Here is a 25462-nt window from a genome sequence, read left to right on the forward strand (position 1 = left end):
CTTTGGTGACTTTTGAAGACCTGAGTTGGCAACTCTTAATTGAAAATGGGCCACAGTAATCTACACCTGTATTTGCAAATACTCGACCTGGGTTGACACAAGGGGCTCACAAAGTACCCATGAGTTGAGTTGCTGTCAACTGTTTTTCCTTAAAACATTCCTTACACTTAAATACAATTCTTTTGATTAAGTCCCGCCCTTGTACAATCCAGAAACGCAGCCCGTTGCAATCAGCAGACTCTACTTGCGGCGACCGTCATGGGGAAGCAATGCACCCAAAGGATCACATGGTGGCACGTGAAATCTTGTTGGAGAAATGGGCCTCAACCCTCACAGAAAAGCTGAGCTTCTTAGTGCTTCTCGGAAAGCAGAAGGAAACATTGCCAGCAGACCAATATGTTAATAACCAATGTGTGTCTTCATGAGCACACAAAGAAGACCACAAGGATACTCATAATTAATAATCATAAAATAACTGAAATAAACCATTATCATTACTCTAAATTCCATGTAGATCACTTAAATTACAAATTATTTTGTATTTCGCGACTTTTAAAACACGTCAAAAATTTGACATTATGGGTTGAGGCAAAGGTGGAAAGGGTGAGTGCTTATGTTTCTGGGAAGAGGAATGTCTGCACCCTGTGTCCAGCTCGAATTACGTCACCAGTGTGGAGAGCTAGAGTGTTGGTAACTGTCAAATTATTTACATGGTAATTCAAGTGAAACGTTTTAAGGTAATTCAAGTGCAATGTTTAACAAATTTTACAAGTAAACTCAATAAATTGATGGCTTTTAAATATAAATTGAGGTGGTAAAAAAAGTATATGAAAAAGGGACTATCTTCTGATATTTGTAAACATCACAATCTAAATCATATACATTGTATACAAAGAAACATTTTGTATTATTATGGCACTTTATTACTTCAACATTGAATACATAATCTTTCTGTTGTAATGTGTCTGATTCCATAGCGTGATTTCTATCTCCAAACTCTCTCCCGTGAGTGATAAAATTAAGGAAATAGGTTGGTATCACTTACTGTTGTTTCAGAGCATTTCAAAGTTATCCTGTGTGGATGCTTTGTAGTTGGGGAAATAATTTGTGAGGAAGTGAGTGTTTGTGCTCTGAATTAATCGAAACGAACATGAATTTGGGAACGGTTGATACACTGAAGCGTGGGTGCTCTATTGTTTGTTTGAGTTGGGTTATTAAGTTCACTTTTTGTACATATAGGTTAATCAGGACTGGGCCTACAGTTTAATGTGGGATCCGAACTGCCGTTCAATGTGCCTCAACTGGGTATTGAACCCGAGATTCCTTGACTGCAACGCAACATTGCCACTACACCATTGGGGAACCCAAAGAGGTGAATGTATTATTTAGCCATTTATATCTGGTTCGTTTAGCTCAAGGGAGAAAAGTGTAGAAATGAAAATCGTGGAACCGAGGCGACCAACATCCGATTTACCTGACTTTAAACAATTATCTCATGGAGGCTTTGTGCAACACTTACAGAAGTTTGGAATTTATTGTAGTGAGTACATCGTCCATGCTTGTGTTTCTCTTGGATGGAGATTTTAATGTTTATGTCCCCTGTGTCAGAAGCGCCACCTTAATATGAATTGGGGGGAGGGAGGGGGGCAAAATTTGAATCAACAATTATATTTATATATAAATATATATAATGAGTGTCTATAATCGCTTGCCTCCTTTGTCAGTCCATGCTTTGCTACTGGTAGGACAGCAAGAAGCAATTGTGGTCCCGCATGTAAATGTTTCAAATGTTCATGTTTCACGATGAGCTCTGTAAGTTTATGTTCACGAGGTAACAGAATGGGATGTTTCTTGTCAATTCTCATTTGTGCACTGTGTAAATGTCCACCTACTCTCAGAATTCCCTCCTAGTCTAGGAAAGGAGTCAAACTGAGTAAGGGTTTTTCGAAGGCAAAGGATTCCCTTCTTTCAAATGCTTCATTTCTATAGGGAATGCAGTAATTTGTGCTTGTTTCACTAACAAAAACACCGCGTGATTAAGTTCTTGTGCGGAGAGGGGTCCACACTGATGTTCATTTTGTTTACTAATAACTTCTCCACCTCAACTGAAGACTGTAATACAAGAAGACCCTTTTTTCTCTCTTTCTCCACCTCAGCTATTTCTGCTACGTTGACCGTGGGGTAGGAAGGAAGGACTGATTACATAACCACTGTGGGCCGAAGAACCAAATATCACGTTCGAGCAGGGTTGAGTGAGAAATTCCTCTAGTCTCCAAATCAGCTGGATTCTCGTTGCTGCACACGTGGAACCAATTCTCTGCAGAGAGAATGTCTTGTATTTTAGTGACTCTGTTGGCTATAAATGTACACCAGTTAGAAGGAGAAGAGTTTATCCAACACAACACTATTGAAGAGTCACTGAATGCAAACATATTTGTTACGTTCAGATGAAGAGCTTCCTTTATTGTCTACAGCAAACGTGTGAGTAACACTGCAGCACAGAGTTCGAGTCTCGGGAGAGTCAATTTCTTCAGAGGCACGACTCTCGTTTTGCTTGCTGCGAGATGCAATTCAACACTGCCGTCGCTGTATGTAGAACGTAAATAGGCTGTGGCCACATAGGCCCGCTCGGAACTGTCACAAAAGCCTATGAGCTTGCACATTAGCAGGTTTGAAGACACGATGCACCTAGGCACCTTAATATCCTGCAACTTATGCAACTCCACCTGAAAAGATCACCATGCACTTTCTAGTTATGGTGGAAGTATATATCGTCCCAGTCAAGTTTAGCTTGTTAAAGTGTTTACATGAAGATCTTTACTTACGTGAAATTTAGAAGATTTCACGTAAGTAATTTTAAAGCAATGCGGAAGTGCGAAATCTTCTAAATTTCACGTAAGTAATTTTAAACCGCGTTTACCGCAACCATCATGAATGAAGATCTTTGCTTTGACAGTTACTGGAGATATCCACCCGAGGGGGTCAAATATTTTCACGATGTCTGATAACAATATGTGTTTGGTCAATTGCTCATGAGTTGCGAGTTGCATCACTGATACTGCAAATTCGTCACTCGCTGGATGTCATTCGATCCCGAGTGCTTTTATATGTATGTTCATTTATGCTCACATCCAATGGAAAGTTGGTTTCTCGTAAGTGTACAGGGATTTCGCTCAATACTTCTGAATGATTCGAGCACCATTTCTGCAATTTGAAACTACCTCTTTGTAGAAGTTCACTTATTTGCTTTTGTAAAGTGATAGCTTGTGTTACTGTATCACTACCAGTCACTATATTGTCCACGAAAAAGTCTCTCAGGGTAATCGCCGCTGCTTCAGGAAAGTCTGCCTCTTCGTCACAGGACAACTGTTGTAAACAACTGGTGGCTAAATAAGGACCACTAGCCATACCAAACGTCAGTCTCTCTAATCTAAAGTCTCGTGTCTCTTCTTTCAGTGACTTCTTCCACACAATGCGATGATATTCTGCATCATCTGGGTGTATTTTCACCTGTTGGAACATTTTGACAACATCCGAAGTAAGGGCAATTTGATAGGTAAGAAAATGTAGCAACAAAGGCATTATGTCATCCTGTATCTTAGGGCCTACAAGCAGCTTATCATTGAGGAACACTCCTGTCGTCGTCGTGGCACAGGCATCATACATGATCCATAAAGCTGTTGTTGAACTGTCCTTTTTGATGACACTATGGTGTGGGAGGTAGCAACCGATTTCTTGGGAAATAGGCAATTCTGATTTCGGAATCACCCTCATGTTACCAAAGTCTAAGTATTCCTGCATACACTCTGAATACCTTTGTTGATGTTGCAGATTCTTGATGAGTTGTTTCTCCACTTGTTTGAGATGCTGCACTGCAATGGGGAGTGAAGCTCCAAGAACACCACTTTATTCTCGGAAGGGCAACATAACGAACGTTTTTGTCGCGTTCATGTGTGTTTCGAAAATGCTGTTCACAAAAGTTTTCTTCTCCGTTGTACAGTTTTACCGATGGCACAGCTTTGACCTCCCAGAAGCATTGTAGGGTAGCGTCCAATTCAGTACATGACACATGATGTGATGACACTGCGCGTTTATTGCATGGAACGTTGATTCTGCCCATAAGAATCACACCCAAGTGAAGTACTTATTTGATTTTTATTTGATTTGCATTATTTTACTTCGCTTTTTGTGCCACTTTTGACTAATTTTCAAAGATGGAGATAAGTGATGATATGATGAAATTGATGAATGGACACTCACAAATAGCCATGCCAGGCCATTATTCGAACCTGGGACCTCTGGCATCGTAGCGCGATGTGCTTAGCATGAAGTACTTATGGCAGTTGGTGTACCTACTGGACCTGCGACTTTCTCATGTCTTAAAAGTAAGGGAACAATATTTGCACCAAATAGAATGTCTATTTTGTCTGGTATGTTGAAGGATGGGTCGGCAAGGTCAAGGTTATGTAGGTGTGCCCACTGGCAATCAAAAGTGAATTGCTGCTTGGAAAATCATTTGTGATCTCCTTCACAATGATGGCTTGGTGGTGTACATTTCGTCACCTGCTTTTGACCTAAACTGTAGGTCCACCATGGAATGAGAAGTACCGATACCGGTTCCTGAAATACCGGATATGGCAACAGTGATGTGTTTCTTTCAAAGACCTAATTGGTGACTACATTGTTCAGTGACAAATGTACATTCCGAGCCCGTATCTAGGAGGGCACAAAAATGCTGAACGTTGTTGTGTCTATCCCTGACGCTCACGATGGCTGTAGACAAGAGAACTTCCTGCAATGGAGTGGCTTTCTGTTAGTGATGTGGGATGTTTCTTGCTGCGTAAAACTGGGATTTTCACTAGGAAAGAAGTGAAGTGATGTGTGGTGGTTTCTAAAGCACACCATACACATGCACGATAACACTTTCTGACGTTACAGTTAGATTTCAAACAGTTGTAGCACAGACCATTGTTTTTCATGAAATAGTACCGATCTTTCAGAGCCATTTGTTGATAATCCTGACATGTATGTGACCTGTGGTGTCCATGACACTTAACACACACAGTTTCAGCAGCTGTGTGATACGAATTTACATTCTTTTTCACTGGATGATCACTGGCCTTGGGAGGGGGTTTGCTGGAGCTTGGGAAGCTGGAGGTCACCGTAGACGGTGCGAGAGCTCTGGCAAGCACATCCAGGAATGTAGTCAGGTCCTCAAAAGTAGACAGTTCTGCATTCTTTAGTGAAAGTTCCCACTGTTGCTGAGATTCTGAATCCAACTTGTCGGTGGTGTGAAAGACCAATATTGCATCCCATGCCTCTACAGGAATGTCTAACATGTACACACTCAGAAGTGACGTCAATTAGGTTACGTAACACCTGTGGCCGAGCTTGATGGCACACAAGGTTGATTCACCAAGTGTTTAATTGTGCTGTTCACAATCTCTCTCTCTTTTGTTTTGGTACCGCGAAACTAGTAGATTCCACGGCTCCTCGTAGTTTGCATCTGTTATTGCGATGAACTGGATTAATAATGACGGCTCACCCTTTAATGCTGAATTCAAGTATTGCAACTTCTGAGCACCATTGAGCTGTTTGTTTTTATGCACCGATGGCACGAACAAGTCCCAAAATGATAACCATTGATGCTTGTCTTCACTGAATTCTGGCAATGTTAGTTTCGGTAACTGCACATCACCTTTCGCATCACTGTTCACCACGACCGCGACAATGGGAGAAATGGTTTGCTTCTGCTTTTGGTACAAGGAGCCCAGCAAGAACTCTAATCTGTCCTGCACCATACTCAGTTCATCGTAGTACTCGGAGAACAATGTTTCTTCACACGGTTTAGCGAGATTCACAAGTAATGCACTACAGTCTGCACTTAGTTGAAGGACCTTGTCTATATAGACTTGAAGTGTCGCAGTATTCAGTGTGGGAGAAGCTGACTTATTCTCTATGCGTGTCACTTTCCGCTTAAGAACTGTCTTTGATGCCTGTAACTGCTCCATTTTGACTTGCCGTACAAGAGACACAAAACGAATATGGTGGACCGAGTGTGTGGCACCTTGACTCTTCTTCTGGCTCGTTGATTTCCTAATACCGAACTACAGGAATACGGCATGAAAACTACAACTGCGACGCATCCAGCCCGGAGGATCATTTGCTGAGTGTCAGTTTCCAGAAAGCCTCGCACTACATTGGCTAACTGGATGATCTCCACCCTGCCGAATTATCCTAAATTTGCCGGTTCCTGCATGGTGTCTGGTTAAGAAACAGACACACAAAGACAATATATACATATATTTAATTAGTACTATATACAAATACACAAAGGATTACATGATAAACACAAAGGACTGTCAATTCGGCTGTAGAATGAGCAGCTACAGTGCACTTGTAACCACGCACGTGTGTCACAGTTTTCTTCTTACGAATACTTTCGTACGACGACTGGTGGCAATGCCCAAGCAAAGAGCCTGGCTCAGATCTCGGGACAATCCCGAATACACTTGTGGGTGTAAGTTCCCGTTCTCAAAGTCTGTGGGAGGTTCCGCAGTTTTTTAGTCCCACACACTTCACACATGTCTAACTTACACATAAATAAAATCACTTACACTTGATGCATATAAACAAAAAAGAAAATAAGATAAAAACACTAATTATGTATATTCTTCACTGAACAGCCTGTAATGAACAATACATATGATGCATACCGGTTTTATGTGGGACATGCTGTATAAATTATAATCAATATTATTAATGTTTGCATAACCACTAAATGCATTTATTACCAGCTGCCAACCTACCACAACAACAACAACAAAATGTTCCTGGCCAAAAGTGAAGAGTACCAGTTAATGTAGCAGTTCCATCCCTAAAAACAACTTTAAAAAAAATTCTCATAATGTAAGAAATAGGGATGGACGATTTTGGAAATTTGATATCGCGATATATCGTCAAGTAAATATCATCACAGATGATACGATATTTTTTTCCATGTTGTGATATCAGTGATATATCATCTCCATGATATATATTGCAAAATATCATGATAATATATCTTTGACATGATATATATCAAAAATATCATAACAATATATTGTCAACACGATATATATTGCCTTGCCAAAGATCGTAACAATATATTGCCAACATGATATATATTGACAAAATATCATGATGATATATCATCTAGTTGATATAATCTGAATCTGAAGCATCAAGTTAACTTTGCAACAGGTTTTCGCATGTGTAGATTCAAACGTGCGTGCACAATATAGTTCCACTGAGACAGGTTCTATTAAGACACAACTGCATACTTGCAAGAAAACAGTTATTTAATTTGTAAAATACAGACAAAATAATACATCCATTAGCAGGTATGTACTTGATCGGTTGCAATCACTGTATAGACGAATTTGGATCCGCAGATTTGCCAACTGGGATCTATATTGCGCTGAAGAATCTCTGAAGCTCAAGAGCGAGTAGAGCAAGACTGAATATGTTGCAGAGCACGTGGAATCCAAGATACCAGTGTTGCGCATCCCACTATTTTAACCCTATGTTTATTGTGATTAATAATTGTGATATACAATGGCGAGAATGGCTGAATCGAGGTCTCGTGTTCAGTGTGCAGTTTTACCAGAGTGTTATTTTGGGCTTCATGCCAAGGCAAAAGCTCTTCAAATCAAGCAAGTTGTTTTAATTGCACAATTCTCCTTACGGCAACATGATCAAAGTAAAACAGGGTGTGAGGTGATTTGACATCAATGTGAACACAAACTGATGGATTTTGTGTTTTAAGTCCACTTTATGCACAGTAAGGCTAATCGGGACTGGACCTACAGTTTAAAGTGGGATTCGAACCAATATGTGCCTCCACTGGAAATCGAACCCAGGACCCCTTGATTACAAGCCAACGACGCTACCACTGTGCCATCAAGGAGGTCTATATGCACACAAACTGTATCACGGGTGCTGAATGATTTGTGGTTTAAGTTTAGGAAGAGGAAACGATCGTTTGTTGTTTGATGACAAAAGAATCTCCGCAATATTAAAAGATATCGCCGTGAGAAGACGAGACGGGCTTTAACTCGGTGGGGGGCATACATTGAATCAAACATTGAAGGACACCACCGTGTAAAACCACCGCCAGGGCTGAACAAATTGATGAGAAAGGGAGAGGGGAAGGGGAAGGGGGAGGCTTATTGTTTCACCCACTGGCGGCAATGAAGTCTTTGTTGCAGGTGCATATTTACTGTTCCATGCAAAGAAAGGAAAGGGTAAATATCAGTAAGAAATTGACAGACCAAGATTTGAATCCTGGTTTAGTAAAGTGATTCATAAATTGAAACCAGAGTAATAGCAGCAGACAATGCACCTGATTGTATATATCACCAATAATAAATCATGCTTTTTTTCCTGGTATAACTTGATGTGCGTGTGTCTTACAGTAACGGATGTATTGCAAACGAAGCAATCAAGTTTTTCATAAATGTATTTCTATCTAAACCAAAAACAATAATTTCTCATTAAATTCAAGATGGGTCTATCGTTGTTTACTTTTATCTTTGTTTATTTTCTTTTTGCGTGCTCGAAATATAGACACGTGCTCTCATGTTTCGAAGATATTTCGCATTTGTATTAAGTAATGACACATTTATTAAATAATCTATGCCCAGAAAGTACTTCTAAAATTTTATGTTTCAGGAGACAAAAAGAAGCAAAAATACATTCCGCTTGACATGCATGCAGGTTTTGATGTGTTGTGCGGTTGGCAATACTGTGGATTTTCTCAGTGTCTGCGATGTAAGCAACTCAGCGGTTGAGGCAAGACTGGCACGGAAGATTCTGAGCTCAGTTCTCGAGCGGATTGATACATAAAACCTGCTACAAAGTTAGCTTGATGCACAGCTTAGTAAGATACATACAAAACTCCAAGGCACAATGCCCCTTTGAGGTCAATGGCCTTGAAAGTGGGTTTTCATTGGGTGATGCAGGTCGGCACACTGAGTCCCGTTTCCACTGTCATATAGCTTTTGGGACTGGAGCCTGCTACTTTATCCTTTCATAATGTTTGTTCGCCAAGAAAATTGTTCACCTCCCACTGCGAATTGAATCTGAGACTATCTGGGAGACCAATAGCAAACAGCAAAATTCTAGTCTTGTACACATTTTCTTTTAAACTGAAAATAATTTTATCATTATAATGAAAATAAAATTAAAGAAAATTGCTAAATTGCATCATGTAGGTGCAGAGGGGGAATGTAGCAATAAGAAACACACATTCTCAATTTTGGTCATAATAATAATAATAATAACCTGGGGCTCGACAGCCCTTGAAGGATCTAGGCTGATCTCCCGACTGCCAGTCTCCCTCCCACAATCCTACCTAGAGATGTGGAGATCTTCAACCAGTAATGGGGATGGCGTGGGGTCAGCACGTCGAACTCCCAGCCATTGTAGGAGATTTCCGAGACCGGGTTACACTACTCACTCGTAGCTCCCCAATTTCCTCATGATGCTGGGTTGCCACCAGTCCTATACACAGGCCGAAAACCCAGAGACTGAACCCAGGTGGACTCAAACCTGTGTCATCCCGCAGTCGGAGTCCAAAGCACAGTGCCTTAGACCGCATGGCCATGGAGGAGGACCAACTTTGATCATAGTGTAGGTAATATGACCACTTGCCTACTACCTTTGCCCCATCAGGTACCAATGAAGGTTAGATGAGATGCATGGCTGCTTATGCAGGGGCATCAATGGAAAAATCCCAATGTCATCTATCTGAAAAATAAAATTCAAGTCTTCCACATGGCAGTCAGAAGTCCTACTGAGTGGACCATGCCTCATAGTAAAATACCATTCATGTTTGACAGCATCTAAAATTCTTCATTAACATATTCCTGCTTGAATACAGAAAAAATGCAACAAATAATCATAGAAGATTATTATTCATACATTTTAAAATCTTATTTCATGAAATTACCTTCAAATCTCCAGACAGATTTGCACCTGCAACAATTCCTGTTACAGCAGGGAAGAACACGGCAAATACTGAGAAGAAATCATGATCAACTTCTTCATATCGTCTGTAGTCAGTACCCCAATTGTCAGTAAGGGTTTGCACTGTAGGAAGGATATAAAAAAAAAATATTAAAATGTTTTTATACCTTAATGTTGGGTTTTGAATAAAGATATAAACTGACAAAACAATACAAACACAAGCAGATCCAGTCGCACGATTGTATGCCAATAATTGCTCATAAATGTTAATTCTTATAGCAATTACAGTTTTCATTTCCATGGAACTTTGAAACTTTTATTGTTTTACCGTTCACAACAGAATGTTCAACTGAAGATAAAAATATCCTGAATCAACTGATTACTTACCACCACCATTTATTTTAAAACATTTTATATTCAATTAATTCTAAAGAAGAAACATATTCTGATGTCTTGCTCTGCTCCAAGCAAAAAATAATATACAGCATTAATTTTAAAAAAAATAATTACAAATAAACATGTTTTGAAATATGTATACGCTGCTTACTATTGTATCCAATAAATCCTTTAGCAGCTTCCTCATCATCCAGAGGTCCCATTACTGTTCCAACCATGAAATCAATTTGCGAAGCGATCAACACAAACAGTAGCAGCATCTGGGTCTGAAAAATAAATCATTCAATTTTAAAAAAAAATCATAGAGAATTCTCCAATCTGGATAATCTCAAACCTTTTACCATTATAATTTGCATTTTTAACCCTTGAAAAATGGAGCATGATTCCTGATACCAACATCGTGCAGCCATGCTCTTCTTCAGTACCTTTCAACATCACCTTTACAACCTCATTTTGACACACATTGTATTCTTGGAACCACGGGTACAATTTCCTGTATCTTTTCTTCTTCTTCTCTCTCTCTCTCAGGTCCATTCCACGAATAGTGCCACTCCTCATGTAACTTTCTGAGCTGAAACACCACTTTGTTTTCAAGCTGACTGTCTTGGGGGCTGTTGAACTAATATAGTAGTAGTAGTGCCATATTTGTTTTAAAATACACTCTGTAACCAGAAGTCAGAATATATCCATTGCTGTTGGTTCCAAAAGTGTTGTGTATGCTATTAATACAATGTTATTACAGCACTTAATCTTCAGCTTAGGCTCTTCACTAAGTTCTGGTAGAATTTGTTTCCATTCTTCCTGTAGCATGGTGATTTGTTGTTCGACACTCCAGCTCATACCAAATATGTTTCGTTGGGTTCAAGTCAGAGCTTTGGGTCAGCCATTTGAACACTTCAATTTGATAGTTGAACACTTCAATTTGATTTTCTTCAAACTACGATTCAATTGACCTTGCTGTGTAGACAGGAGCATTATTGTGATACAGAAAATGGGGCTATTCCAAACTGTTGCTACAGTCTGGGAAGAATGTAATTGTCGAAAATATCTTGGCACATGTCAGAGATCATCAATTCATAAATTTAAACTAAGGGCCTAAGCCCATCCACTCCCTTTTCTCCCCTAGGTGATATCTCAAAATATTAATATAAACCTTCAATGAGGGTGACCGTAGAAAAACCAAAAAAGTGCAAAAGTTCATTTTCAATTAAGTATTATCATTTTTCACACCAGTGAAGAAAATTCACACATAGTTCCTGGAATTCAAGGAACTCAGTTGTGATCACTGCATCAATAATAAAATTGGATATATTCTCAATTGTAATATTTGGTCATTCAAAATTATGTTTATGTTCTTACAATTGTACATGTTTCCCTTTTTCACAAACAATTCTGGTGTGATCTAAGTCAATGTGCACGTTTGTCATCCAAGTTACTTCCTTTCAAACAATTACACAGAGATTGCCTTTTCTTAGCATGCAACATCCGCACCACAGTGGCCAAACATGTTGAGCAATTAACTAATGATCTTGCCACCAACATCTTTCATCGACAAAGGACTAAGATTTATCTTTCTCTGAGTGAGGATAGGAAATAGTACAGCAACCTTTAGATACATAAGAAATTGTTAGATTAGATATTAAATTAGATATTAGTTGTTAACTCTTACAATGCTATTTCATTGTTAGTTGGTTCTGAACAGAAATGTGAGCCTAAATAACAAAAGCATTACTTTTTAGATTGGTACTGTATGTACTTGTATTACAAAGTCTCTGGCAAACATTTTCAATGTACAGATCAAAGTTAAAAGATACTTAGACAATTTGGCAAAATTTCTGGAGGGGGTGGCTGCTACACCAATGACATTGTGTGGCATATAAATTCCCATTAATGGATTTTCTTAGGACAACTGGAAAGAAAGTAGTGATGATTATACCGTCATCATTTATATGCTTAATAAACAATGCCTTGTGTGGATGGCATGTTATTAACCTTAGGAGAGAACATAATTTATTGTATATACTGTTTTCTGGCAAAGTTTAAGTCCTCTAAGTTCAGATAGATTAAAGGAGACTGAACTCAGGAACCCTCGAATAGAAAGGTTTCTTGAATTGGAGTAATTCTCAATTATAATTACAGTGTATATACGAGGGCTGCTGGAAAAGTTTATGCAATCAATATGAAAAAGACATGTGAAATTCTGGGAATGGCTTTATTGTTTTTCAAAGTATTCACCCTTAAGATCAATACACTTTTGCATACACTCAAACCAATTTTGAAAGCATTTTTTCCACTCTGAAGCTGATATCTCAGAAACTGCTGTTCGGAATGCGTCAACAGCTGCTTCAGACGACAAAAATCACTCACCATGCATCTTATTTTCCATGTGTGAGAACAAAAAGAAGTCATTAGGTGATAAATCAGGTGAGTACGGACAATGAGTCATTAATTCGACATTTTTACTGGACAAAAAAAATCAACAGTTTGGTGTTCTGAGTGGAAACTGGCGTTGTCGTGGTGAAGAATAATGCGACGATTTGGGTTTGTTTTACGCAATTCATTGATGACCTCTGGCAAACAAATTGGTATACCACTAAGCATTTACAGTTCTTCGTTATCCTAAAGCTATTGTTGCCACATATCCGGTATAACCGAAGAAACAAGCACTCATTTGCTTGGCAGCACTCCTCGAACGAACAACTTTTGTTGGTTTCGGCTCACTTTCAAACACCCAAACAGTGGATTGCTGTTTAGTTTCGAGTTTATAGTCCCCTGTAATGATGTAGTACACCAAATTTGACTTGCCTTGGTTAAATTTTTTGAGCATTTCTTTACTCCAATTTACACGAGCCTGTTTTTAATCTTCGGTCAAGTTGTGTGGAATCCAATGGCTTGAAAGGTTCCATCCGTTCAGATGACCATGCAAAATCGTATGGATTGCTTTCTTGTCAATGTTCAAGGATGCCTGAATCTCACGGTATGTCACATGCTGATCTCTCTCAATCATTTCACGCACAGCATGAACATTACTGGCAACAACAGACGTGGATGGACGACCTTCACGAAATTCATTACTGAGAAATGTGCGGCCATGCTGGAATTCGGAAAACCAATTGTACACAGTCCTATTGGATGGTGCTTCATCCCCAAAAGCCAAATGAAGTCGCTCGATGCATTGTTTCGGTGTTAAACTACATTTGAAATCATAAAAAATCATTGCCCGAAAGTGTTCACGAGAAATTTCCATTTCTCTCACGAAACTACTTCTTCAAACTGCTGTGAAAAATAAACGAATAGGCTCAAACAAACAATCAAAGATAACTTAAACATAAAAAAGGTCTATTCTTCCGATTTATATAATAGTGGAACACTAGCGCCACTGTTGGTGGTAGTTTGCGGAAATATTTCCAACAACCCTCGTATAATGGTAATTAGTAAACACGTGAGTCACTGTGTTTGTCCTTTCATCCATTTTATCAGTTCAACATTCATCCTCATCATCATGAATAATCCAAGATGTAAAAGAAGAATGAAACATAACCAAAATAGAAATAATTGCAAGCAAAGAAAAAATAAAAACTCATAAAACGACAAATTACATATATATGATTTGGTTGGTCACTTACTTGTATTGTAAAATTGGTGAATTTGGGGATGATGATGAGCTGACAAAAGAAGGGAAATGAAACAAGGCACAATCTAGATAGACTGTGGAAATTTTCAGTTAAACCTCAGTAGTTGGTGGATTAGAACTTTTGATATCATGAATGCACAGTGGAACTCCGATTTTACGTAGGTTTTACATTTTCCTGCATTTTAAGTTCTTTTCCAGCTTTGTCCTCTGAAAAATGTAAAATCGAGGTTCCACTGTAATCAATATATGAAAAACTATAACAATCAGAAATAAATATCTTACCCTTGTCACCCAGTCCATTCCAATTATGGCAAGTATAAGGATGAGGATAAGAGTTGCTACTCCAACAACCCTTATGTCATTTGTATCACCATCAATGATTGTAGCCCCAAAAGTGGCTAGTAAATCTTGTAGAGATTCACAGAATCCAACAATATACATAGACACAGCCACAGAGTTTGCAAGAGTGAACATGAGCCCAATGGCACCTCCAAACTCAGGTCCCAGCGAGCGTGATATCATATAATATATTCCACCTTTTAAAAGAGGTTAAAAAAATGTTAACATGATTGACATTACTGCACAATTCTCTAAAATTACCATTACTTATTCTTATGATATAAATATACCCAGAAAAACTACACAAATAGAAAAAAAAGAAAAATTCTAAGTGCTTACAATGATCTTTACTATTATCCATAACTGCACTCAATAATCAAATAAATTTCTGAAATGTAATTGAAGCTGGATGTGTATTTGTAAGATTATTGTAGCTAATGGCATCTTATAGGATTCAATATCCAATTTTTAGAACTCACATATAATGATTTAAAATTAGCAAATATATAAATTGCATTTTGAAACCAAATCTATAATTTGATGTTACAATGACTTCTTAATGACTCTCTTGAAACGTTTATATTACAAACACTTACCACAATTGAAGAAAAGTCTGATATTTTGAGGTTATAGTCTCATTGTCACATGTAGGTAGAAAGAATGGAAGAAAACAGAAGTGTAGAGGCACAGAATACTGATGCCAGAGTCCGCACAGTGGTGCCAGAAACAAGTGATAGAACATGGGTTTTACGAGCAGATCCTTTCACCAGTGTTTTCTGTGGGGTGGATGGTGGGTGGGTGTGGATCGGGAGGGAATGGAGAAATGCTTACTGGGTGGCTAGGTTGAGTATGGGGGGTATGGTAGCGTGCATTCATGATATGTAGGCCCTTCCCATAGCCTGTAGGTGGAGGTGTCAGTGTGCTGGGGTAACAGATGTATTATGGCTACATGGAAACAGTTGTTGAAGGTGGTGTTGTGGCTGTTGGTGTGGGTGGCGACAGTGAAGTCAGAGTTTTGGGTAGAGGCTCTGTGGTTATTGATGCGGAGGTTCAAGGGGGGGTAGAGGTTTCACCCAGGTAGAAGTAGCCACAGATTTGACAGATGAGGGTGTATATGAGATTGGAGGGGTGGCAGGTGCACTTGGGGTGAAGGGGGAATTCACCAGCTGCAGTAGGGATCTGGAGGGAGGGGGAGGTGGTGAGTATGGGGCAGGTCTTGCACCTGGGTTTGTTGCACTTGTGGACTGGAGTGGGTGGGATGGGAGCGGTAGGTGTATTATAGACCAAGATGTTCTTGAGGTTGGGTGGGGGGGAGGGCATCGGAAAACGACCCTAGGTTTGTCCCAAAAGATGTCTCTGATGTCGAGATCACTGTGAAGGATGGGAACGAGGGAGTGGATGGTATGTTTGATTTGCAGGAGGTGCGGGTGGGGTGGTATTGGGTGATTAGAGTGAAAGGGTTAGTTTTGGGTTGTATGCACGGGTGTGGGAGGTGGCCCTGGTTGATTAGGGCTTGGTGCAGGTGTAGGTTGTAGTATTGGTAGCATCAGGGGGATGGGTTGAGGCGTTGGCCTCTAAGGGCTAAGGAGAATGGTACGGCCTTTTTGGTGTGGTGCGGGTGGCAGCTGGAGTAGTGAAGATACTGGAGGTGGTTGGTTGGTTTGATATGTATGGATGTTTCCAAGTTCTCTCCCATGATGTGGATATCCACATCTAGGAAGGTCAACTGATCTTTGGAGTGGAACCAGGTGAATTTGAGGGTGATGAAGTCATTCAGTTGGTTTAGGAAGGTGGTGAGGGAGGGTTCGCCATGTGTTCAGAGGAGAATAATATCATCAATGAATCTGAGCCAGAGGAGTGGTTTCAGTTGTTGGGAATCCAGGAACTCTTGTTCGAGTCTGATCATGAACAGGTTTGCATAGGAGGTGCCCATTTGGCCATGGCTGTGCCATGTTCTTGCAGGTAATGCTGGTCTCCGAAGAGGAAGTTGTTGCAGGTGAGTACAAGGTTGGCTAGTTGAATCAGGAAGTGGGTCCTGGGACTGTGTGGTTTGGGCCAGCTGTTGAGGAATGATTCCTTGGCAGGGAGGCCATGGGCATTGGGAATGTTGGTGTAGAGGGAGGTGACATCAACAGTGGTGAGGATGCTGTTGGGTGGTAGAGGTGGTAGGTTGTGGAAGTGGTTAGTATCACGTAGGTAGGAGGGCAGGCCATGGACAAGGGGTTGGAGATGGGAGTCTACAATGGCTGATATGCATTCTGAGGGTGAATTGTAACTGGACACAATGGGTCTCCCAGGGTTGTTCAGGCTGGCCCTTATGGCGGAGTGGTTAGTACATCGCGATATGTCCCCAGGGGATCTGGATTTGAATCCCAGCCTGGTCATGGATGTTTGTGAGTGTCCATTCATCAATTTCATCATACCATCACTCATCCCCATCTTTGCAAATTACCCAAAAGTGGCACAAAAAGCGAAGTAAAATAAAGCAAATCAATCAAGGGTTGTTCCGTTTATGGATTTTGGGGAGGAGGTAGAAAGTGGAGGTGCAGGGGTTGTCTGGTATGAGAGTGGAGATGTTGGAGTTTGATATGCCAAATTCACGTATTTTTCAGATGTAAAGTGGATAAATCAACTGTGGTGAGCTTGTAGGTGGTAGGATTGGAGAGTTGACAGGAGGCTTCCACCACATAGTCAGAAGAGTTCATGACTACTGTGGTGGACCCTCGAAATATCAGACTTTTCTTCGTGGTAAGTGTTTACTGTCTCCTACGCCATTTTTGTTTATCCGCCCTTCTGGCACTTTTTCTCATACTATCCTTTAGATATATATATATGTTCCTCCACATCAGTAATTCTTGAATCTGAAAAAAAACTACATTTTTTGACTGTAAACATAGTGAAAGTTAAAAATACCACAAGGAAAACACTACTTTTTTTAGAACAAGATAAGATGACAGTAGGTAGTCATGGTACTAAAACGATTACATCATTCTGAACAGAAAATGATCATTGTAGAGAATTAAAAATATTATTGTGCTGAAATCATATTCTTCTGGATTCATTTTTATGATATGTGTGTCAACAGTACACAAAATATTTTGTTAATTGTTAAATCTCATTAGATATACAGTTGCTTGAATTTCATAGAATTAAGTTGGTCAGCTCATGATTTCAATTGCAAGGAATATGCATATCCTCCAAACTTCTTAAATATTACCTCAGAACGTTTTATAACTCTTACATCTCCAAGTCTCAAGGTAGCCATGAAGGCCATTTAAAATTCGCCACAAGACTTCAATGAACACAAAGTTCAGTGCTGAAGTTACTTTTCCTTGTTTGTATACAATTGTCTAGTATTTATGATATTATATTAAAAAAAAAAGTGTCATTAACTTCTTGATAGAAATGCAGTAAAACATATGTACTACTTTCTATTTGCAGCTTTTACTATTTTCAAATATCAATTAAAAATGTATTAACAGTTTTAATAGGCACATGATTTTACAAGCAAAATAAGAAGCAAAAATTTATTTTTGCACAAACTACAATATGTTGCTATAAAATAAAAGTACCTAAACTAAATCTGAAAATAATAAAATAAAAAATAATAATAGTGCCTTTCATTCCTTTCTAACATTCTGCTGCAGGGTGATGAACCTACAAATAACAGTGAACACAAAGTCTGTATTGTTATTTGATTTAAGGTTTTGAAATATTATAGAATTATTTTACATTCTATGATAAAGAGAAATATTGCACATCCAGACTCTGTCATGTAATGGTTAGATGTTAGAGCAAGCAGTTCTCTGAAACTAATACTCCTGGCGAACTTGAATTTCAAATGGATGTATGATATAATTTTATTTACTTTATCATAAAAATAAAAAATGAAAAATAATTATAAACACCCATCCCCAAAACATAATTTTAGTGCTTACATTTTGCATTTAAGCAAATGAAGTTCACTTTGGTATTGAAAATAAGCCCGAATAATCAATTTACCCAATTTTTTTTAAAATTTATATTAGAGATGAACCAACATGAAATATTTGCAGATTAATAAAGAAAATGACCAATATAAAATTTTCCCACACCAATAACTGATATTCTGCTGATCCTACATAAATCAGAAGATGTAAATTAATTAATTTTCAATGCAGAACTTGAATGGACAATATAATTAATTAATGCAACCAGATGACTCTAATGAATTTTGTGTTAGAAATAGAAACAGTATATATTTAGACAATCATTTTATATTAAAAAAAATTGCAGAATAAAATATTAAAGGCTACTGATACAAATATTAGATTGGTAAAATTATCAACTACGTATTATACAACAAAAAGTCAATACATTGATATGCCTATATTGAAAAATATTCCAATTAATCTGTTCTACCCCTATTCCATTTAATGATGATATCTGCTTAGTTATTTTTTTTAATATAAAGAAAATATATATGTGTAAAAAATTCCTGCACATATCTCCAAATTCTTTTGGACATTGATTGGTATTTTGATATTGGTGCTGATTATTATAAGAAAATGAACTAAAAAATATTCCAGACCCAGTGATTTATCCACACACAGCTCTGACACACTGCAAATTTTTCCAAGCACCTCTTAATTTATTTTTACAAAAGTTGAATTTATGGCTGGTTTGGGGCAAAACATGCCTTTCCATCCCAAAAATTAGAACTTATAAGCCCCTCCCCCCACACTCTCACCAGATGGAGAAATTCTGGATAAACCACCTTTCCAAACCTACATCAAACTCTTATAGACTTAAGTTGTTTGAAAATATGTCATCTTTTTTATACACACAAAAAAGCTTCAAAGCATACTACAATTTCAGTGAATTACTAAAACTGTTTTTTTTAAATTTTCTATATTCTTGAGATAATGACATGGATCTTTGAGCATGTGGTCATGCCTATATTTATTATTACATATATAAGCGGTAAATCTAATACAATAAAAAAATATTCCATAGAAATTCTAAATTAAATTAATGATGCAAGCACATGCAAAAAAATAACTACAAATGCAGCAAAACCAAATTACCAAATATCCAAACCATTCATTCATAAATGAAGCTTAATATGAAAATCATGCATTTGACCATCAAAAACAATCTACTGATTTTCAAGTTAATATCATGCTGCAAAATTCTGCAATCATCTACTATCAAAATTTAAGTGTATGATGCAATGATATTATAAATCCCGCGACTTACCTCCTTTAATTTGCCCATTAGTACTCACTGCCGACATTGAAATTGCTGTGACTACAGTCACAATATTTGCTAATACTATTACAAGTAGACCCTGAGCTGAAATAATACCACAAGAACAATCAGGTAGATGACAAGACTACAAGACTACCTGCTGGGAAACAATTTATACAAATGGTAAATAATCAGGCAGCATCAACGTCAGTTTTTAACAACATAGAAGTTATAACACAAGCATACATCTCAAAAACATTGATGTTATCAATTAGGAGTAGCTAGATTGCAGAATGCAATAGTGGTCATCAAAATCAAATTAATTTTTTAGATTTCAAACAAATTGGAGGAGAGAGACGACAGTTAGGACATTTTCAAGTTGCATACTCAACTTCCTGCAGAGAAGCAAGGCGGTCAATTAATCATTTGTTTTTTTAATGCCATTTACAACATCATAAAAAAAATACAATGCCAAGAAATCTTAGTTCCGATATCTATATGAACACTTATCTCCGAATCTCATACTGCAGTTATGTGGATTCTGTATGGATACAGCTGGAAACACACCCAGCTGGAATTTTCTATTCCTTCCAATTGGAATGAATCGAATTCTATCAGATGCCTAATACAGCTATCGGAATGTATTGGTTTCAATCGGAATCTTAACTGAAACCAATTGGAAAATCAAGACAATTTCCAATTGTAAGTTTGTACATATTGTAGAATCAATATGTTATAAATTCATTTATTGATTCAAAGCATAGGTAGTTTAATTCTTGACACCACATTTCCTGTAATTTAGAAGTTCTTTGGAAAAACAACACACTTGATCTAAATTTCTTCTGAATTTTAATGCATACTACTGAAGTCCGATATATCTTAATAAATACCTAAGAAGAACTCTTTCTTAAGAACCAACTCAACCTCAAAGCAGCTAGTAGTTGTAATAAATTTTCACATTAGTTCTTGTGTATTCAATATGTAATTACCATGGATAATCATATGTATATGTAATGCAATTGGAAAAATGAGTGATCTTTTGATCAACTAAGTCGATCTTGACAGTGTTTTGTTTGTTCATCACCTTTTCAAGTGTTGTGGGTCAGATTCTTTGTTTAACCTAATTTTTTTGCTGTTTTTGCATGTATAAAGGAAGAACATGATGTCAATTTGTGACTGAAGCAGCATGTTTTTCGATTTTCTATAAGTGTGTTAAACACAATGAAGGTACAGAGTTAAAAAAGTTCATATATTTGAAAAATTCTTGTATGTGAATTTTTTTCTAAGTTACAAATTCCACATGCTTTACCAGAGATTTATTTTAGTTGTTTTATATGATTTCTCCATTGCATTTTCAGTCGTATAGGAGTCATTCCATATGAAATCAACACAGCCCACAACCTGACCATCTCCGATTTTCATGAAATTTGGGAAGTTGAAACTATGAATGGAACTTAGTAACTGTGAAAATTTTTAGTTTCGTGCATCTTGTAATTGTTAAATTATTCAAGGTCAAAGTTAGCATAAATTGCCCTTTTTGAGCCCGCTTAGCTATAATAAATCTTCCGTAACTCCGCCCCTATTTTGCCTAGGAAGTTCAAATAAAGCTTATTGTACAGGGAATTGAACAAGCTTTCCAGTGATATAACAAGCCTACCTTTGGATAAAAATATAATTTTGTCACGTGACCTTGACCTTTGACCTTGAATATCTCAAGACATGTCATCACCAAAAATCGTGAAAAAAATATATTTGGTCCCTCATACCATACTCTAAAACATATCAAAAAATCATTCTGGGACTGCAATGGGATCAGAAGATACAAAATAATATGTGTAACTATGTGACTGATAAAAGCCCCATTATATGACAAGTCAAATGTCCCTTAACACCCCCTACAAAATGTAAAGGAGTTGTGTGTCAAGCACAGGTCCGGCATATTGTTGACCGCCATATTGAATTCAACGCAAAAATTTCAAAAGAAAAGGGGTTATGTGATATATCAAATCAGGCTAGTTCCATTCATAGTTTCAACTCCCCAAATTTCATGAAAATCGGAGATGGTCAGGTTGGAAATTGCACATATCTGTGTTGATTTGGCATGGAATGACTCATAGATAAGAATTTTTCATAAGCAATATATTGAAAACAATAAAATACTTTCCAATAGAAACCTCAATGAACCATGAAATTCAGTTTTATCTTGTACCCATTGCGCTACAGCTCTTGAGAGCCAGTGCCTATCTACCGACTGCTATCCTCACTTTCACATGCCTCAGCAGAGGTGGACGATCATCCAACCAGTTACGGGGTGATGTGTGATCAGCACAACCAACCATCAGTCATTGTTTTATGCTACTCATTCGTACCTCCCTAATTTTCTCATGATGGTGGGCAGAAAAGTTGTTACGCTTTCCCAGGAGACTCGAACCAGTGTGCATCCTGTAGCCTGAGCTCAAAACCTGATGTCTAAGGTTGCATGTGCATGGTGCATAACCAGTAATTTTGATGACACGAAGAAATCTTTTTAAATGCTACCCAGAGTGTTTTAAATTGAACTGCTTACAAAAACAAATGGCAATCATTCTGATATTTGGCGACCACTACTACACATGTGTTAACTGTCACAATACAAGGAGTGTACAAACACAGATAGATTTTTCATATGGCACACTCATGCAACATACACATCCTGAGTCAAAGCATGCCTACACGAAAGCAAAGCGAAGACCTCTCTCTGCATATTCCCACCTATGGTGAACCTCATCCACTTGCACTGGGTTCCTGAGCAGGAAAACTTACCTCCTTTGATCATTCCGTTTGTGCTTACAGCAGACATAGACAAAGTAGTGATTAGGGTTACAATATTGGCTAAACAGACGACTGCAATTCCCTCGCCTGTAAAATATTAACTTTCAGCTGCCATATATACTTTGTAGATTTTTACATAACCACACATGGGGAGGGCATTTATTACCTGCACATTATTTCACCATTTCTTCACTCTTTCTACTCTGCTTATACAGAAATATCTTGGATCTATTCTCACTAGTTTAGTATATTAGTGTTTATAAGAGCGTGTGAAAAGATTATTATCATGTTGCTGTCCCTCTTCTGATTACTTCCTGCATTTTTCATTGGGAGTGGAAATAGAACATATTTCAGTGATGAGAAATTTCAGGAAAATTTCTTTGTCTTCTAGAATGAGGTAATATTTCTAATTCCAAAAAAAACTATTCTCTCTTCAAAATAGGGCTGGGCCAATACCGATACCACTGGCAATATGCTTAACAGATTCCCACCAATACCAATACTTGAAAATTGTAACCATTAAAAGTAGTTCAGAATATTTAAAAATTTTAATATATATTCTGTTGGAACTATGCATATCAAAGCAATCTACCAAAGTTTTCCCAATTTCACATAAATAATAATTTAATTACAAAACAAAATCCATTTCTACCCATGATGTTGTTGTGAAGATAAAGAAAATTATGCATTTTCTATAAATTCCAGGATATTTAGACTGAAAAATTGCCGCAATAGACTTTGCAAGACATCTGGACTCTGGAAAAATATCGGCGAGCATTGGCGATAAAATTCAAAACTAATACCACTGGTATCAGCTGATACCGATACATCGGTACCAGTATCAGCTCGACCCTAATATAAAATGTTTGTAGAACATCCAAGAGGTTTTGGAATTTATTATCTTGCACTGTTGTTTGAAATTTTTGTTTCTCCCACTCTCGCTAAAGAATACATGTAGTTTTAAAAAATGAAGGACAGAACAGACAATTTAGTAACATTATGACAACATAACATATCTGCTCTTTTAGTTGTAAAATGAGGTCAATTTAATATTTATTTAAAAAGTAGAACATATTATGGTTAGTTTTTAATAAGTTATACTTTGTACAGTTGTTTTATGTTGTAGTCATGAATAAAGAATTCCATTATTATAACTGAGGAATATGTAATAGAATAACATAATATGATAACTAAGCTTGTATTCAAATTTTATTACATAATTTACCAAAAACAATAAGTATCTTATTAAATGTTCGCCTTGGAGTGGAAGTTAAAACAGTCTGAGTATAGATTTTGAATTAAGTTGCAATATTATATAGTGATAGTTAGAATTTCACAACGCAAAAACTGAAATGTAATACAAGAATTGCTGAGTTACAATATTTTACAGTGAATTAGCTCATAACAGTTGATAGGAAGATTGTGAAGCCAACTGAATTATTTCATAATTTGTCCAATTTGTTACTATTCAAAGTAACGTTAAATTAAACTTTGGACTTTCAATTATTGGTTATGTATCTAGGTTATTGTTTGTATACTCAAAAAGATACAGCAGAAAATTAAATTATTTCAAATTTTCTTAAATATTGTCAACTTGTTTTAATTTCTTTCCTTGGTAATTCATACAGCATTCATTATGTGAACACTTTTGACATAATTGTGAATTGACAAACACAAATATACTAAATACCTGAAACTACAACATAAAACAAAAGAGGAAGAGTACACATAACAAAAACTGAAACATGAACAAAACAAAACCAAGACTGCAAATAGTGACAAAGATACACAAAAAAAAGGAAACTGACAAACATAATACAATATATTTAACAAAAACAAAGCATGATATTAAAAAATATTAAATAAACTTTTAAATTAGTAAACAATATGTACAGTTATAAAATAAAAAAAGAAACTGTATTAATAAATATTATTAGAGTTATTCAGACAAAGTTGCAATATTTAAAAAATTGTAATTTCATCACTTTCCTTAATTATATATGCAAATAATTTAATATAAACCTCATGAACATTCATGGTTACACTAATAGTAATATTTCAGTATAACTTTTCCAATCACTGGATCTGAAGTGAGTAGCTAAAACTATTAACCTGATATGAATGTACAAAGGGTCCACTTTGCACATACATTGCACATTGATATATATATAAAATGTTATTATGAAAAATGTTATTTATGGCTAATTTGATACAATTAGTATCTGTAGCATTTGATTCAGAAAGCATCAGTTTGAATTTACTAATGTTGTTCTCAAATCCTTGTAAGGGTGTTTGGTATGGTTGTTTTTAATTCCACACTCAAAAAATAACAGTTTCTTATATTTTGAGAATGACATAATAAACCTAAATCGCTCTAAAGCTGAAGTGACAAGTGACACACATGTCTTTGAAGATTAACAAATCTATTTTATTTATTATTATTTTTTTTAACACCACTCCCACTTTTGGCTAATTATGACAAAGAGGATGATAAGATGGAATTGATGAAGGAACACTCACAAAGAACACCCATGCCAAAGCCATGACTCAAATTTGGGATCTTAGTGGCAAGTTCATAAGTCAACCACTGAAGGCTTGGCTAGATCTTTGACCAACTCTACATCTGTGTAGAGTTTCTTCCAGAGCATTCACGTGGATTTTTATGTTGTTTGCTTTAGCTGATGCCTAGATATTCTCAATAGTATTGTGGCTATATAACCTTATTAAACAACTGAGTATATCTAAACAGTAGAATTAAATTACACGATGAATATTCATGTGTATGCTCTACAAGGAATTCTAAGCAGATGTAATTTTTCAGATTTTGGAATATTTTAGGTTTATATATATATATATATATATATATATATATATACAGTGAGATGTGCCTGCATCAGGTATTGAACCTGTCACCCTTTCCCCTTGATTACAAGGGATGACCTTCACTGTTCACTATGCCATCAGGTAGGCCCCAGATTTTGTAATAGTACAGCAATTTATCGAAAGGAGAGGAAAATTTTTAAAACAGTTTTGCTGGCATCGGCC

The 25462-nt window shown here is 37.1% G+C and overlaps 1 protein-coding gene across 4 annotated transcripts in view; it reads right to left on the bottom strand.

The window, feature by feature from the left end:
• LOC145984942 (bumetanide-sensitive sodium-(potassium)-chloride cotransporter-like) overlaps positions 1–25462 on the bottom strand; it is a 418353-nt gene that overhangs the window by 61767 nt on the left and 331124 nt on the right. For 2 of the 4 annotated variants that reach the window (XM_083118362.1, XM_083118364.1), the window contains exons 4-7: positions 19616–19711; positions 14321–14574; positions 10556–10670; positions 9992–10131 (exon numbers count right to left, since the gene is read on the bottom strand). In XM_083118362.1, coding sequence (XP_082974488.1) covers positions 9992–10131; positions 10556–10670; positions 14321–14574; positions 19616–19711 — 605 coding nt within the window. Of the gene's footprint in view, positions 1–9991; positions 10132–10555; positions 10671–14320; positions 14575–19615; positions 19712–22408; positions 22505–25462 lie in introns of all 4 variants that reach the window. The other 2 variants (XM_083118360.1, XM_083118363.1) reach the window with 1 other exon arrangement.

Source organism: Lepisma saccharinum, chromosome 3, assembly GCF_977018435.1.
Source record: "Lepisma saccharinum chromosome 3, izLepSacc3.1, whole genome shotgun sequence".
NCBI classification, from domain to species: domain Eukaryota; kingdom Metazoa; phylum Arthropoda; class Insecta; order Zygentoma; family Lepismatidae; genus Lepisma; species Lepisma saccharinum.